Below are 13,499 nucleotides of genomic sequence, written 5' to 3' on the forward strand. Positions count from 1 at the left end.
GGGCAAGCATGCTACTATCTACGCCACTGGAGATACGACCCTGCCTTTCTTATTTTGAGTTTCTTATTATGGGTTCGAGTCCTGACAGAGACCAGATGACTTTCCTTTCCGAGTTCACTTCTGCATAATATCCAGAAAATATGTTTCCAGAAGAATAATATTGGTAACTATATAACATTAATTTATGTTATAAAAATATTTTTTATTCATATTGTGCACTTATTCACTATATGTAATAGAAATTGACATTAAGAAATTAAGGCCATCACCCTTTCAGTTCTGATGGTACTTTAATGGTACCACTAACTTTTAACCCCATAACACCCCTTACATGCATTGTTGGGAGTTGGTATTTTAAAGTATGTGAATAACTACTTTACAATTTTTGGATCACAGCAAAAGTGAGGGACAACTAGTTTTTTAAATTGATGAAGATTTATAAATAAAAATTCACATTCGCAGTCATCATTGCAAGCAGCTATAGCTGCAACTTTGAAAAGATGTAATGCTAAAGAAATAGTTCAGGTTGAATACGTAATTTTTCCCCCCTTACTCATTATTGATCCATTCTTTGGTTTGTGTCACCATTTTTGTAAAATAATGCTTACGTTTCAAATACTAAGCAAATTTGTGTGTGACTGGTATTTATAAGTACTGTACATGGTGAAGATTGTATGTAAACAACGTTGAACTCAAATTTAATTATAATTTGAATGTGCATCTTTTTTTTATTCTTAGAACTAATCAATGAAATCTCGATATAAGGATACTCTGCAGACTAAAAGAAAATCCTAAAAAAATCTGAGCTAGAGTTGTACTGGGAGGCAAACCATCATCATAGTGCACAATCAGATTTATATTGTTCTTGATATATTTTCTAAATCCAAGTTATTAGTACTAACGTTGGTATTTATCTGTGACCAAAAAGATTATAATTAATAGATTAATTAATAAAATTCAATTAAATGTTTCACTTCTGTGAAAGTGTTTACTGCATTACGCTACACCCCCCCCCCCACAAAATGCCCCCCCCCTACAAATGTATGAAACAAATTATGGTTTTCTTCATGGCGAAGGGAATAAATATTCCTAAAACTGTTCATTCAACACATTTGAGTTTTTTTTATTATTATTGTGAGCCTAGGGTGCTGACGGTACTTTAAACTACCGCATCAATTAATTCGATATATACCAATGGTTCCCAACCTTTTTTTCCTTCCTGTACTCCCAGAGCAATGTGACTTACCTTCTCACACTCCCTTGGATAATATGTTTTTATCTGTTAGAAAATTCTGGTTTTTTCTTCTGCAATTGAATTACATTAATTATCCAATAATTCATTTCTGTGAATTTTTTTACTTATTGTTTAATATATTTTCACCTATGGCTAATATTTCATTTTGGCTTCATTTTTTTTTTTTTTTTTTTTTGAAAATTTAATAAAAAATGAAACAAAAAACATTTTTTTTTAGATTTAGACAAAAAAAGATTCATTGTTTTTTTTCAGTTCTTCACTTATTGATTCCAGCCGCAACAACTATAAATTAATATTCCTTTGACACTTGACTGAATTTTTTTATGTTTCGCTTGATTCGTGTGTGTTCACAACAGTATCAAATCTAAGCAAAACATGCTAATAATATGAGGTGCCAATGTAAACAAACCACAAAATAGTTTAAGTAAATAATGGTATTTTTTCTCAACTGAAATAGAAAACAAGTACAAACGCTAATCGAAAAAGGAACTTTTACTACACCAAATTCATGGGACACATTTCTGCGAGCAGAAGTCAAAATATTGGTATGATTCATATTTTTTAGGAATTGAAAAATTCAATTTATGTGATTTTAATTTTCCAGAATAATCAGTCAATGTGTTGTAATTTCTTTCCCATCTCGCACCCCCCCCCCCCCGGTTGGGAACCACTGCTATATACTAATTTTTAGGGAAATTTTTTTTTTTTTTTTAATTTATTTCTTGGGCCTAATTAGAACTAAATCGACCTACCAAAAAAATTCACCTGATAATTATTCCCTTTTTTTTATTTTGAAATGGTTAAAACGATTTAATGTGTTAAAATATTTGTCAAATCTCCTAGAATTGCTTCACTTGGATCTTTTTCCTTCTAAAAAGTCAGTTATTTTATGTCAGTCACTGGTTTTGAAACTACTTTCTATCTTCATACTGTTGCTTGTTTCCCTTAAAAACTAATTCTATAGGAAAATCTGAGAGTGAGTTTTGCTCCCACAATGGTACTGGGAAAGGGGAAGTGTAATTCCTCCCGAATACAAATAATATTGCTTTTCACAGTGATTTCAGTCTTGTCTTCTAAAACTTCTGTCAAACTCTATTTCAAATTGAAATCATTGTTTTCATTGAATCAACTTGAACTTCTCCAGGCCAAATAATTTTTGATTTAAAAATATCTGAATCAATAGTTTAATTTGGTCACCAGTCTAAAACGTTATGTATTGGAACATAATTTAAGACATCTAATCAGTTCGATCTCTGGTAAATCAAGGTAATTTACAAACTTTTAATAACAAATTTTAGTCAAATTTTAACTGGATCGATTGAGTCGATTAACTCAACGAAATTGTTTAACTGCAATTTACAATAGAGTGATTAACTGACCCAATTAATCAACTAATCAGACAAGCCTTAATTATATTATTATTTTATGTAATCATATTATTATATAATTATTATGTAATAGTACCAATAGAAGTTGTTCAGTACCAGTAGAAGAATGTTTATATACAGTAGAAGTCTGTTATAATGACAACTCACAATAGCAAGAAAACTTGTTATTATAACAGACTTCTTATTATAAGTAGATGTTTTTTTGTAACATTAGCTCTTGGACAATCACCTTCAAATCACTTGTTATATCAAGATTGTTGTTATAAGCCATACTTGTTATGACAGACTTTTACTGTACATTGGCTTCCTGAAGTTAAGTACATGGGGCTTACATGTAACTTACCGGCACCACATTATTCTTGCTCCTGTGGATTTGATGATCAGTGGAAAATAAACAAGTGGTACTCGGGCATACAGTCCCTGTATTGTAAAGTCTTCTAACATAGTACTGGCAGATATTGGTTTACCAAATGATGCTGCAACCATGGATGTAATGGTTGTGGAGGTAGCTCGTCTATTCTGCTTATCTTCTAATACAATATACTGATTGTGGAAACAATTCCAAACTAGTCAAACAGTTTTCCAGATACCTTTGCCTTGTTGACTAAGGATTACCACTCCTTAATCGGTATATTGCTATAGTAGTCAAGCAGAATCGACGAGCAACCTTCACAACTGTTACATCCGTGTTTGCAGCATCACTTGATAAGACAATATCTGCCAGTATTATGTGCCAAAGGCTCCACATGAACAGACTATATGCCTGAGTACCACTTTTTGTGTTCCACTAACCAATCAATCCAGAGGCAACATTAAAATGGTGTCATTGTGCTATGTAAGCTGATGCATGCTTAACTTTTGGAAGCCAGTGTAAAATATAATATGCACTGAAAATGCACTGCCATGGCAACCTGGCATATGGGATTTGTCCAGCCCTGCTGTAAAATCTCATCAGCATTTTGAATATTTGAATATCATTTCATTTCTAAGTAATTTTTACTTTAATCCGAATTTTCTTCCTGGTGGAAACAGAGCCTCCTATGTTCACAGTAAAGCCAAAGGATACTTATCAGCGACCAGTCAACAGTGAGGTCAAAATGCCCTGTGAAGGATCTGGTCAACCCAAACCCACAATAGTATGGAGAAGGGTGAGCAAATTTGTGACTTTTTTTGCTTTATGCGCAATTTTCATGATTGTTATTTTGTAATATGTCTACTGCCACAAAGTGCACAGTCACAACTAACACGCTTTCATGAACTAATCCTCCAGTCAACGATATGTCATTTCATTTAACACTTTTCCCATTTAAGAACATTCTATTTTAATAACAAACTGATTGTTCAAGTCAATTCAACTTTCTAAAAACAAGTGTTTGGCTGTGCTAACACCTTTAAGCTTAGTATTTATTACTTAGCTGCAAATGTAGCTTTTTCAGAATAGCATAATAGATTATATAATTCGTAGGCTGATGGTGAAAAACTTCCCAGAGAAAGAGCTACAATACGAGGTGGGAACCTCACAATAAAAGGCCTTCGGAAAGAAGATCATGGAAGGTATGAATGCGTTCTGGAGAATGAAATCGCCACCCTCATCACAAGTACCTTGCTTCTTGTGGAAGGTAAGCAAATTTTTTTCAAAGTTTAATTTTTCAACACAGTCTTGGTGCTGCCACCTTCTGAGAGACATGGAATTGAATGTATTTAGGATGCCATGAAAAATTTCTTTCTAACAGTTAAAAGAAATAGCGTTTTTAAATATTTTTCAGCCACCTGATTGGGCATTTTGCCTGTTGTGGCCTTGTATTTATATTTGTGTAATATGTGTTTTACGGGATATGAAATTTAATTTGAAATTTGTGTTACAAAACTTTTTGTTCATTTCTGGGAGGTTTTCGTATAGCAATATCATTATCTTGAGTGAAATGTAAAATGTTGTAGCAGTTTCAAGGTGAATGAAAAGGTTTTTTACTATTATTGCAACAAGATTTTTCACACTAATAATATGTAATGACATCTCATCTGTTGATTTCCACTCATTTATCTTTCTCCCCCCCCCCCCCACATTTATTCAGGTACAACTCCTCATGCACCAACAAATGTGACTGTAAACACAAGCTCTTTTGATGCAACCCTGACATGGCTGCCCGCTTATGATGGGAATTATGAACAGACTTATGTTATCTGGTATCTTAATTGTTCTTGTTATCTCTCGCTCTCAGATATTCATTTTAGATATGGCAGATAGATAGTATCCACAGTGTTTCAAAAATAGAAAAAGAAATACAATGAAGCCACAATACACTCTGCAGACCGAGAAAAAATTGTAGAGGAGTTATCATTGTGTGTATCGAGAAATAGAATATATATTATCAGAAGGCTCTTTCAAATTTATCCTTTTTTTGGCATTTCTTCTGAACCCGTGCTATTAGCACTACATAAATGACATTTATGCGTGTTTATTTGCAGCAAAAATTCTGATAGACTTGTTGATGAATAAAATTCAGTTGCATAGTTGTTTCATCCTGAAAGTAGTTTTCCTCGCAACACTTTTGTGTGTGCTACACAAGAAGTAGCTGTACAGTATCTTCACCAACACTTTCGGAGTGTATATAGTGCAAAATACATTGTTGTTAAATATCCTCGAGAGAACAAACACTGGTGATATATTTAAAATTATATTGAAGGTGATTTTGAGGGAAATATGAGTAATATTTTTCTGGCAAAATATCCTCAAAAATATTGTTATAGAGAGATTTATATCATAGTAAAGGATATCGTTGTATTTTGAAGAGTTTAATGTTAGACTATAGACAATTCTAAACAAGATTAATAAAATATATTGTTATAGAGGAATTTATTATTATATCAAGTATCTTTGTAGAGAGGTAATTCAAATAGATAAAAATAAACCTAATTGGCATTCTTTTTTTCAAGAATGGACTTGTTGCTGTGCCCCTCTGTGGTTCTCTGGCTATCTTTTGTATTGTAAACTTGGCCCTCGCATTTGTCTTTTCTCCTCTTTTTTTCAAAAATAAGATGGTATTTTTTATTAAGGTTTTGCATGTTGAGGGTGACCTTGAATGTATTGAGAATTGTATGAGAATTGTTATTAAGAAATTTTTTCCTGTATAAAAATGCAGGTATCGCCTTGCTGACCAAGGAATAAGTGAATGGAGAACCGTACGAGTAGTACCTGAAGGTTCTACTACCATGACATTGTACAATCTTCAACCTGATACTGAATATGAGTTCCAAGTTTTGTCTCGCAACATTCTCGGGGATGGTTTGTTCAGTCCAGTTGTAAAGGCAAAGACAAAGAGTATGAAAACTTTTCTTTTTTGTATGGGTATAATTTTGTCAAAATTGTTTAAAGACTCTAAATTCGGATGTTGTATTTAACCATTAAAGAACTGTGCTATATAAAAATTTACTGTTAATTATTAGCACATCCGTGTCTGGATCCCAGATGTGTCACACACAGACTTGCCAATCTGCAATAAGTTCTAAATCAATGAACCATCATATGTATAAAATGACTGTGGTGTGACCAAATGAAACAGTCATAATTTTCTTATAAAAATGTTGTATACTTTTTATCCAATGTTGCTCACCTTCATTATTTGTCTTTTTCAGCCTGGGACTACCTTGGTGGTGTCTATCCCACAGATGCTTATGGTGCGACTTACATTCCAACAGTGCAAAAGCCTTCAGGTGAAATATGTTACATAACTATAGGAAATAATTGGACTTTACTTTCAAAACATTTTCTTTTTCTAGCAAGAAGAAAATTCGGAGGAGGTGAGCTAAAAAGACTATGTAATGGAATTAACTATGTGACTTCATGGAAATCAGTCATTTTCTAATATTTCAGGAGAATCTGAACCACCTGCAATTTCCCATCCATCACCGTCTTGCTTGAGTGAATGGATCAAGATACATCCTAGACAAATCCATAAACAGAGCTTCTACAATTTAAGAGTTAAGGAAGGACTTCCATGCCCCTCACACAAAGTAGAGTAGCCAAACTGAAATGGCCAACAAAAGAACGAAGGTGCCAATTTAGAAATCATATCCAACTAGTGAAACACTTGGGGCTGGACTTTGAATTCCATGAACTATGAAGTCCCGATTGAAGGGGCCGCTTTCAGGGTGCAGACTGAAAGGGGGAATGATTTTTTTATCACCAAAATATTCGCTTGCACTTGAATAATGTACAGAACTGTGGCCCTGGCAATACCCACTGTCGACAGGGCTGTCTTAATGCATTGTGCATCCAAAATAAAGAGTGCTTTGTTATCTCGGAGTCTCCAAAATGGTGCTTTTAAAAAGTTAGACATCTTGGCATTTCTGATGGAAGGGTTACGCAGAACTTGTTTTAATGAAACTTTAATTATTAGGGTTTCATCGTATGCTTTTTATATAAGGTTCGTTGAGGTAAATGGAATCACTATTTTTGAAGTCAACAAAACTTCTTGAAAACATGGGACTAGATTTTTCAAATCATTCTTTTTTTTAGGACTAATGTTCTGCAGTGTTTATTTTTCAAGATTAATTTTATTGCTAGTTCGCAAAGAGTTGGTTCCATTTGCCTTTATGAGTGGGGGCGAGTGGCTGATTGTGCTTCAGAATCATTCACAAAATAATGATCATAAATTAAAGAAGTTTAAACAAAGGGAAAAAAATGCATTTAAACCAAGGGTGGCCAATCTTTTCCAAGCTTGAGATTGTTTTCTATGTACGTGCTACTTTATGTATTTTAACCAGCAGGCCATACGTCCCGTTTTACGGGACACGAGCATTTTTTGTGTCTGCAAGATATATCGTTCATCTGTCCTTATTTTTGTAAAAATTTTCAGTTCGTCACTCATTATTTAGAAATTGTTTTTATTTTTGAGTCATAAATTCGTTTATCACAATGCAGATTGTGTATGTCTATCTGTAGAAGTTCATCTTATCTTCACCATGTTGGGCATAGACATTGGAATCTGAGGACTCCAAGAGTGCTTGGGCCCTAACCTTTTTCCTAATAAACTTTGTCATAGAGCTTAGTCTTCCCCCCCCCCCCAAGAATTCATGGATATACATTGTAAATTGTATTATACAATGCATGTCTCCTATGAGGACAATCCTGAGTCTTGTACACACACGAGATGTTCAGCAACTATGTCCAAAGATGAAAAACTGAAAAGAGTCATATTGAATGGAGAAAAAGAGTTATCACATATCAATTATTTTAAAATGGCTTAGCATACTAAAAATAGGTTTGGCCGCCCACAAGACAATCATTAATAAGATAAGGATTGTTTAAAAGTGGAAGGGAATTTCTTTGATTGAAAAAATGGAATAGAATTTCTTTAATGCCTTCACAAATGTCAGTCCTGATACTATGGCATGCCGCGGATTGGCCACACTTGATTTAAACTGTAAGAAGCCCAAATATTTTATTATTCTGGTATACAAAGCAAATTAGCAACCATAGTATTTAAAAAACTCAATGTTAATTAACAAGTTTGGTATGTCAAAAACTCACAATGTAATAATACACACCACCCCCTGTAAATATTAATCAAAATTAGATGAGACAAATGAGAAGAGAAAAGTGAATTTCTTCCGTAGACTAGAGACATGAAGAAAATGACGCAGCATTATCATTTTTAATCATACTTTTATCTTGACTATTGGGCTATTTAAAGGTACAGTAGTCTCTCGGTAACTCGACATCTATTATTCCCTTGGTTGGCCCAATACTAATTTCAATGAAGGGGAACTCTCTAACTCAATACATGCTTGGCTTAACTCCGCTTAAGTCAACTACGACTTTTGTCCCTTTACTATAACTGGTTTTTACGATTGCCCGTGTTTTACCATTCTAAGAATTTTTTGACATTGTCCATGGGGCTTTGATAATCCTTTGTTTCCTTTTTCTATATGATGGGTCCATTTTTTGCGCTATGGATGGGGGCATGCATGTGAAGAATTAATGTTTGAAGCCTCTTGGCGGGCCTATGATTTTATTGGCATTTCCAGGACAGGTCTTTCATTCTTTTCATGGTCAAAAGAAGTGTGGATGATCCCTAAAGTGTGGTGTGATCCCTATTGTATGTTGAAATTGTCAACATCCAATAGGGATAAAAATCTTATCTATTGTAAGTTTTGATATTGTCTGTTGCGGAGAATTCTTTTGGCGGAACTCGGTTTTACGATTTCTTGGAAAAAGAGTAAAAGAAAAAGAGCTAAAGTCATTGTGAGTATCAACGGCCATGAATGCAATGGCTCCACGTGAACTTCATACTTGAACTGTAAAATCAAAATTTGAAATTTTCAAAAAATTAGAATCAGGAAAACTCAGAGTGAACTCGCCGGAGAATATGGAGTTGCATGGAACCCATTTCAACATTTGCTAAAAATGAGGGAAATTTTTTTTCAGCATTTGAATCTTATAAACCAAGCAGGAAATGCATAAGAAATCAGAATTCAGCGACGTAGAAGAAGCAACTCTTTCATGGTTCAAATTCCTCAATCTCACTCAATCCCATTATCAGGACCAATAATTCAAGGAAAGCGAAAGATTTCGCAAAAAATCTCAATCAAGGAAATTAGGAATTATCCTAAGTATGAAAACTTTTTACAGAGAATTACTGACAAAAATTTGTGAATTTGTGGATGTTAGAATGGACGCAAAAATTTCTGTTTTAGATGCAGTTGAAATGATTGATTCTGCATGGAACTCAGGCACGAGTGCCACGATTCAGAACTGCTTCCGTCATGTTGGTTTTTGTTCTGAGTCTTTGGAGAATGATTCCAAAGAAAATTAATTAATTAAAATAAAAAGATTATTTCTCTTGAAGATTCCTCCCAGATTAAGTGTGGAGAAAACATAAATAGCACCTCGGATGATTGTATCGACGATGAATTTATGAGTATTGACTCTGATCTTGTAACTTCAGGACTTTTAGCAGACGACGATATTCTAAAACCAATTACCCAAAGCAAGTGCTTCATGTTTCGAAGAAATAGAATCACACACACACACTCTCTCTCTCTCTCCATGATGCACTAAAAGCTCTAGATGTGATACGTCACTTCCTACACAGTCAGGAAAAAGCCGAACGACCGCGGTATAAACTGAATAGTGTAGAAAAATTTGTTTTCTCTTCAGAAAGAAAAACAAGCAAATATACTTGATTATTTTTCATGAGGTAAATTTTTTTATACGTTTTGATTCTAATTTGAAACAACCCCGAATTAAAATTAATGAGAATTGGCATTTTATTTAATACAATTGTTAGAATGTATATAATTACGTACACAAAAATGATCGGACAAAAATTTAGTGAAACCCTGCTAACTCAACATCTGCTTAAGTCGACGCGTTTGTCGATACTTTTGGGGTGTCGAGTTACAGAGAGTCTACTGTAGATGTAGTACCGATTCTTCTTTTTCAAAATTTTGCTTCCAGACGAGTTTTAACTGCGATTAGTTGCTCGATAAATATCTTTACTGACTTTTTATTTGTGAATTTGATGAAAACCCGGTCACCAACCTTTGCTTCTGAAATGGTTTTCACCACTTATACATTATCAAGTTCCATTATTCCTCTATTTCTTGACACTCATCTTTAAGGTCTATAGAAGCTACTAACTTAGAGGTGTGAATGTGAGTTGATGTTCCTGTTAAGAGGTTTTGCCACAGACAGCAGCAGGCCTACAATGGTACAAATATTCAGTCATTGCACTTCACTCATAGATTGAAATATAGATGGCAGCACTATAACAAGCATTACACAGAAACACTTCCCATTAAGTTCACAACACATACATGCACAGTTTCCAGCATGGCTCAGGTCTTCTTCGACCAACTGCTAAAATCTCTTCATTGAGACAGAGCGACAGGCCATGATCTGGTGAGGAGGAGGAGGTCCATAGAAGCACCTAGTGCTGACTCTGGAGCTTTATACCTTTCTTCACATTCTTACCACAGTTGGTGCTGGTCGATTCACTGCCGTATTGGTCGAATGGTCATAGTGATAGACTCTCATCACAAGGTCCCCAGTTCAAACCCCACCCTCACCACAGTGGTGGTCAGCTGAAGATAGTTTTCTGTGGTTTTCAACTTTGAGACATGAATGCAAGCCGATCTCCCCCATTAAAAAGTCTTGCAACAGACCTACAAACAGTACAAATGTAATTCAGTCATTGCACTTCACTTCTGAAATGCAGATAGCAGCACTGAAAAATCAAATTCAACACTAGATATGCACACAGACTGTTAAGTAGTGTGCACTTACACTTCCGGCACAGCTCACTAGGTAGTAAATTGCCCATAGATGGCGATAGACCTGAGTTGTGCTCAGTTTGAAAGAAATAGAAAAGTTGGCAAAGCCAATGCAAGTAGATATTTGGTTAGCGTTTATTCATTGATTCCATCTGTCCCGACACAGGAAGAAACCGGGGGGGGGGGGAACTTTAATTAATTATTCCTAGTTTAATTCCTACTTTATCTAAAGAGATATTTGAAATTTATTACACACATCACAAATAGTACACACAAAAACAAAATATGCATACAATACAGACGCAATACACAAAAAAAAATATGTTATTATGTATGTATTAGCCCAAGGGATTACATAATCCGTCCAGGGCATATTGATACTATAGTATATATTGGGATTGACAACAGACCAATGATGCATATTTCAAGAAGTAATATTCAGTCCTCATTTCATTCGTAAAGAGAAAAAGAAATGCATGTGTAGATTATTATTCAATTTTGTGTGTGTGTGTGCGCACGCTGATTTTGTTTATTATATCATGATCATATTCAAATGACAGACTAAATAATAAGAAAGGAAGAACTTGATGCCAAAATATTGATATTAGATCAATTTGAATTTTCAGAAATAGTCGGAAACAGGTAACAACGTGATCATAAACCTAACTTCTCCATATGGGAGCTCCTTGTATGAACTTTTACTGAAAACTAAAGCAAGTACAAGAGAAATATTTGATAAGAAACTAATCCCAGAAGTTTACAGAATTTTACAAATCATGTGTAGAGCTCCACTTATACCTAATTTCCATGAACCTCAGTGTGTGTGCCTTATTAAATATATTTATTATATTGATGTATTTGTTTTTTGGATCAGGTCCGAAACCTTGGCCACCAAAGAATGTAACGGTGCAAAGTAGTTCTAAAGGAGTTGTAATTTCATGGTTTCCCCCACTAAACCAGACAGTTCCAGTAGCATTTTATTTTGTTGAGCATCGCACAAAGGATTCTTCATGGCAGCGCTGGGGTCCAATCAGGGATGAAACATCTTACATAGGTGAGATACATTTGATTTGAGGTATATTTTGTAAGGTAAAACAAGATGTAACTAATCTTATACGACGTGTGTCTTTTGAATGTTTTAAGGTGATAACATTTTCTCTTTATTCTAATTTCAGTGCCATCATTAATAGGGGGCCAAACTTATCACTTCAGGGTTTACGCCTATTCAATAATGTCAGTTGGCTCAGCAAGTCCAGAGATCTCATATGTTGCTCCAGGTAAAAAAACGTGTACAGTTGTGATCATTATAGGTGTCTCTGTGATAAATTTGAAGAATTCACTTTCTTTTAAACTCAGCTGTTGAATTCTTTTCAAAAAATCATTTTCCATTCGATAAAGGTCAGCTTTTTTATTTATTTCAAAATTTAAAAAAAAATTCATTATATGAAAGTACTGATTCAGCCTAAATTTGTATATTTATGCATAAATATAAAAACGACTGTTACGCAAACCCGTTATCTGAGTATATTCAAGATAAAAACTTTAGTGGTTAAAGGAAATGTTCATGAAGCAAATTATAATGTGTGCTCTTTCAGTAACTTGCACAATATTTTCTCACTGAAGGGGGGTGAGGTACTTATTACCCCAAAACACCCCCATTGTGTTAGCAAGTGCTGGTTTTCGATTTCACCTAAGGGAATGTGGCCACTCCCCCCCCCCGCCAATAGTGCTTTTCCGTATTTAAGACTATTGACTATAGAAATTACACAGGAAACCTACAAGAAGATAGAAAATTATGCATGTACATTAATGCAGGTCTCATGACGGTTGTCAGAAGGAGAAAAATGAGCAAGTGCTTTGCCTGCATCAGGGCAGGCAGTGCATCTGATTGTTTTGAAATCATTCATTTTGAGATACACAACCTCCTGCCTGTGTGCCAATAGTGGCCAGCAAATATGTTCTCAAAACACACAATAATCACTTCTGTTGATGGTCTTCAAGCGATCTCTCATCAAAATTCATCTCCTATCCAGTCATTTGTACGTGTTACAGTAAATGTCTGAAATTCAGGCTTTGGCGATCCAGTTTGTGGAGTGGCTGGAGATCCTCAGCCAAAGAAAAGGCATGATTTGGGATCATCACCAAGTTGGCATATTTTTTGTGATAAATGACTACTTGTAATTATGGTTAACTATGGCAACCCTTAACTATCAAAAAAATCGAAATATCAATATCTTAGAGCAGCAGTTCTCAATTGGTGTTCCACGGAGCCCTTGGGGTTCCATGTGCACTTCTCAAGGACTTTGCACCTGCTCAAGAAAAATAAAAATAAATCAGTAAATTTGATAAATTAAAAAAAAGGGACCTGCAGATTCTGTTGTTGGAATCGGGTTAGATATTAAAAAGGACAGTGAGTCAAAAAAAGTTGAGAACTGCTGTCATAGGGGATCTCTAGCAACTTTCTTCCTATGCCTGAAATTCCACAAAATATTGGAAATTGGGATTTTGGGCTTTGGCCAGAACATATATTGTTCTCAGCATGCCAGGAGCACGAATGTGTAAATTTTCCCTTTTTGGATTTA

At 34.7% G+C, this 13,499-nt stretch overlaps 1 protein-coding gene across 2 annotated transcripts in view; it reads left to right on the forward strand.

Annotated features, from left to right (window-relative positions):
* LOC149081172 (protein turtle-like) overlaps positions 1-13,499 on the forward strand; it is a 60,099-nt gene that overhangs the window by 27,554 nt on the left and 19,046 nt on the right. For both annotated transcript variants that reach the window (XM_089237954.1, XM_089237955.1), the window contains exons 8-14: positions 3,676-3,791; positions 4,109-4,262; positions 4,716-4,827; positions 5,784-5,962; positions 6,277-6,354; positions 11,792-11,971; positions 12,093-12,194. In XM_089237954.1, coding sequence (XP_089094080.1) covers positions 3,676-3,791; positions 4,109-4,262; positions 4,716-4,827; positions 5,784-5,962; positions 6,277-6,354; positions 11,792-11,971; positions 12,093-12,194 — 921 coding nt within the window. The remainder of the gene's footprint in view (positions 1-3,675; positions 3,792-4,108; positions 4,263-4,715; positions 4,828-5,783; positions 5,963-6,276; positions 6,355-11,791; positions 11,972-12,092; positions 12,195-13,499) is intronic.

Source organism: Pholcus phalangioides, unplaced genomic scaffold, assembly GCF_987345545.1.
Source record: "Pholcus phalangioides strain wild (caught in Gottingen) unplaced genomic scaffold, Ppha-v1.0 ptg000010l_1, whole genome shotgun sequence".
Taxonomy (NCBI): domain Eukaryota; kingdom Metazoa; phylum Arthropoda; class Arachnida; order Araneae; family Pholcidae; genus Pholcus; species Pholcus phalangioides.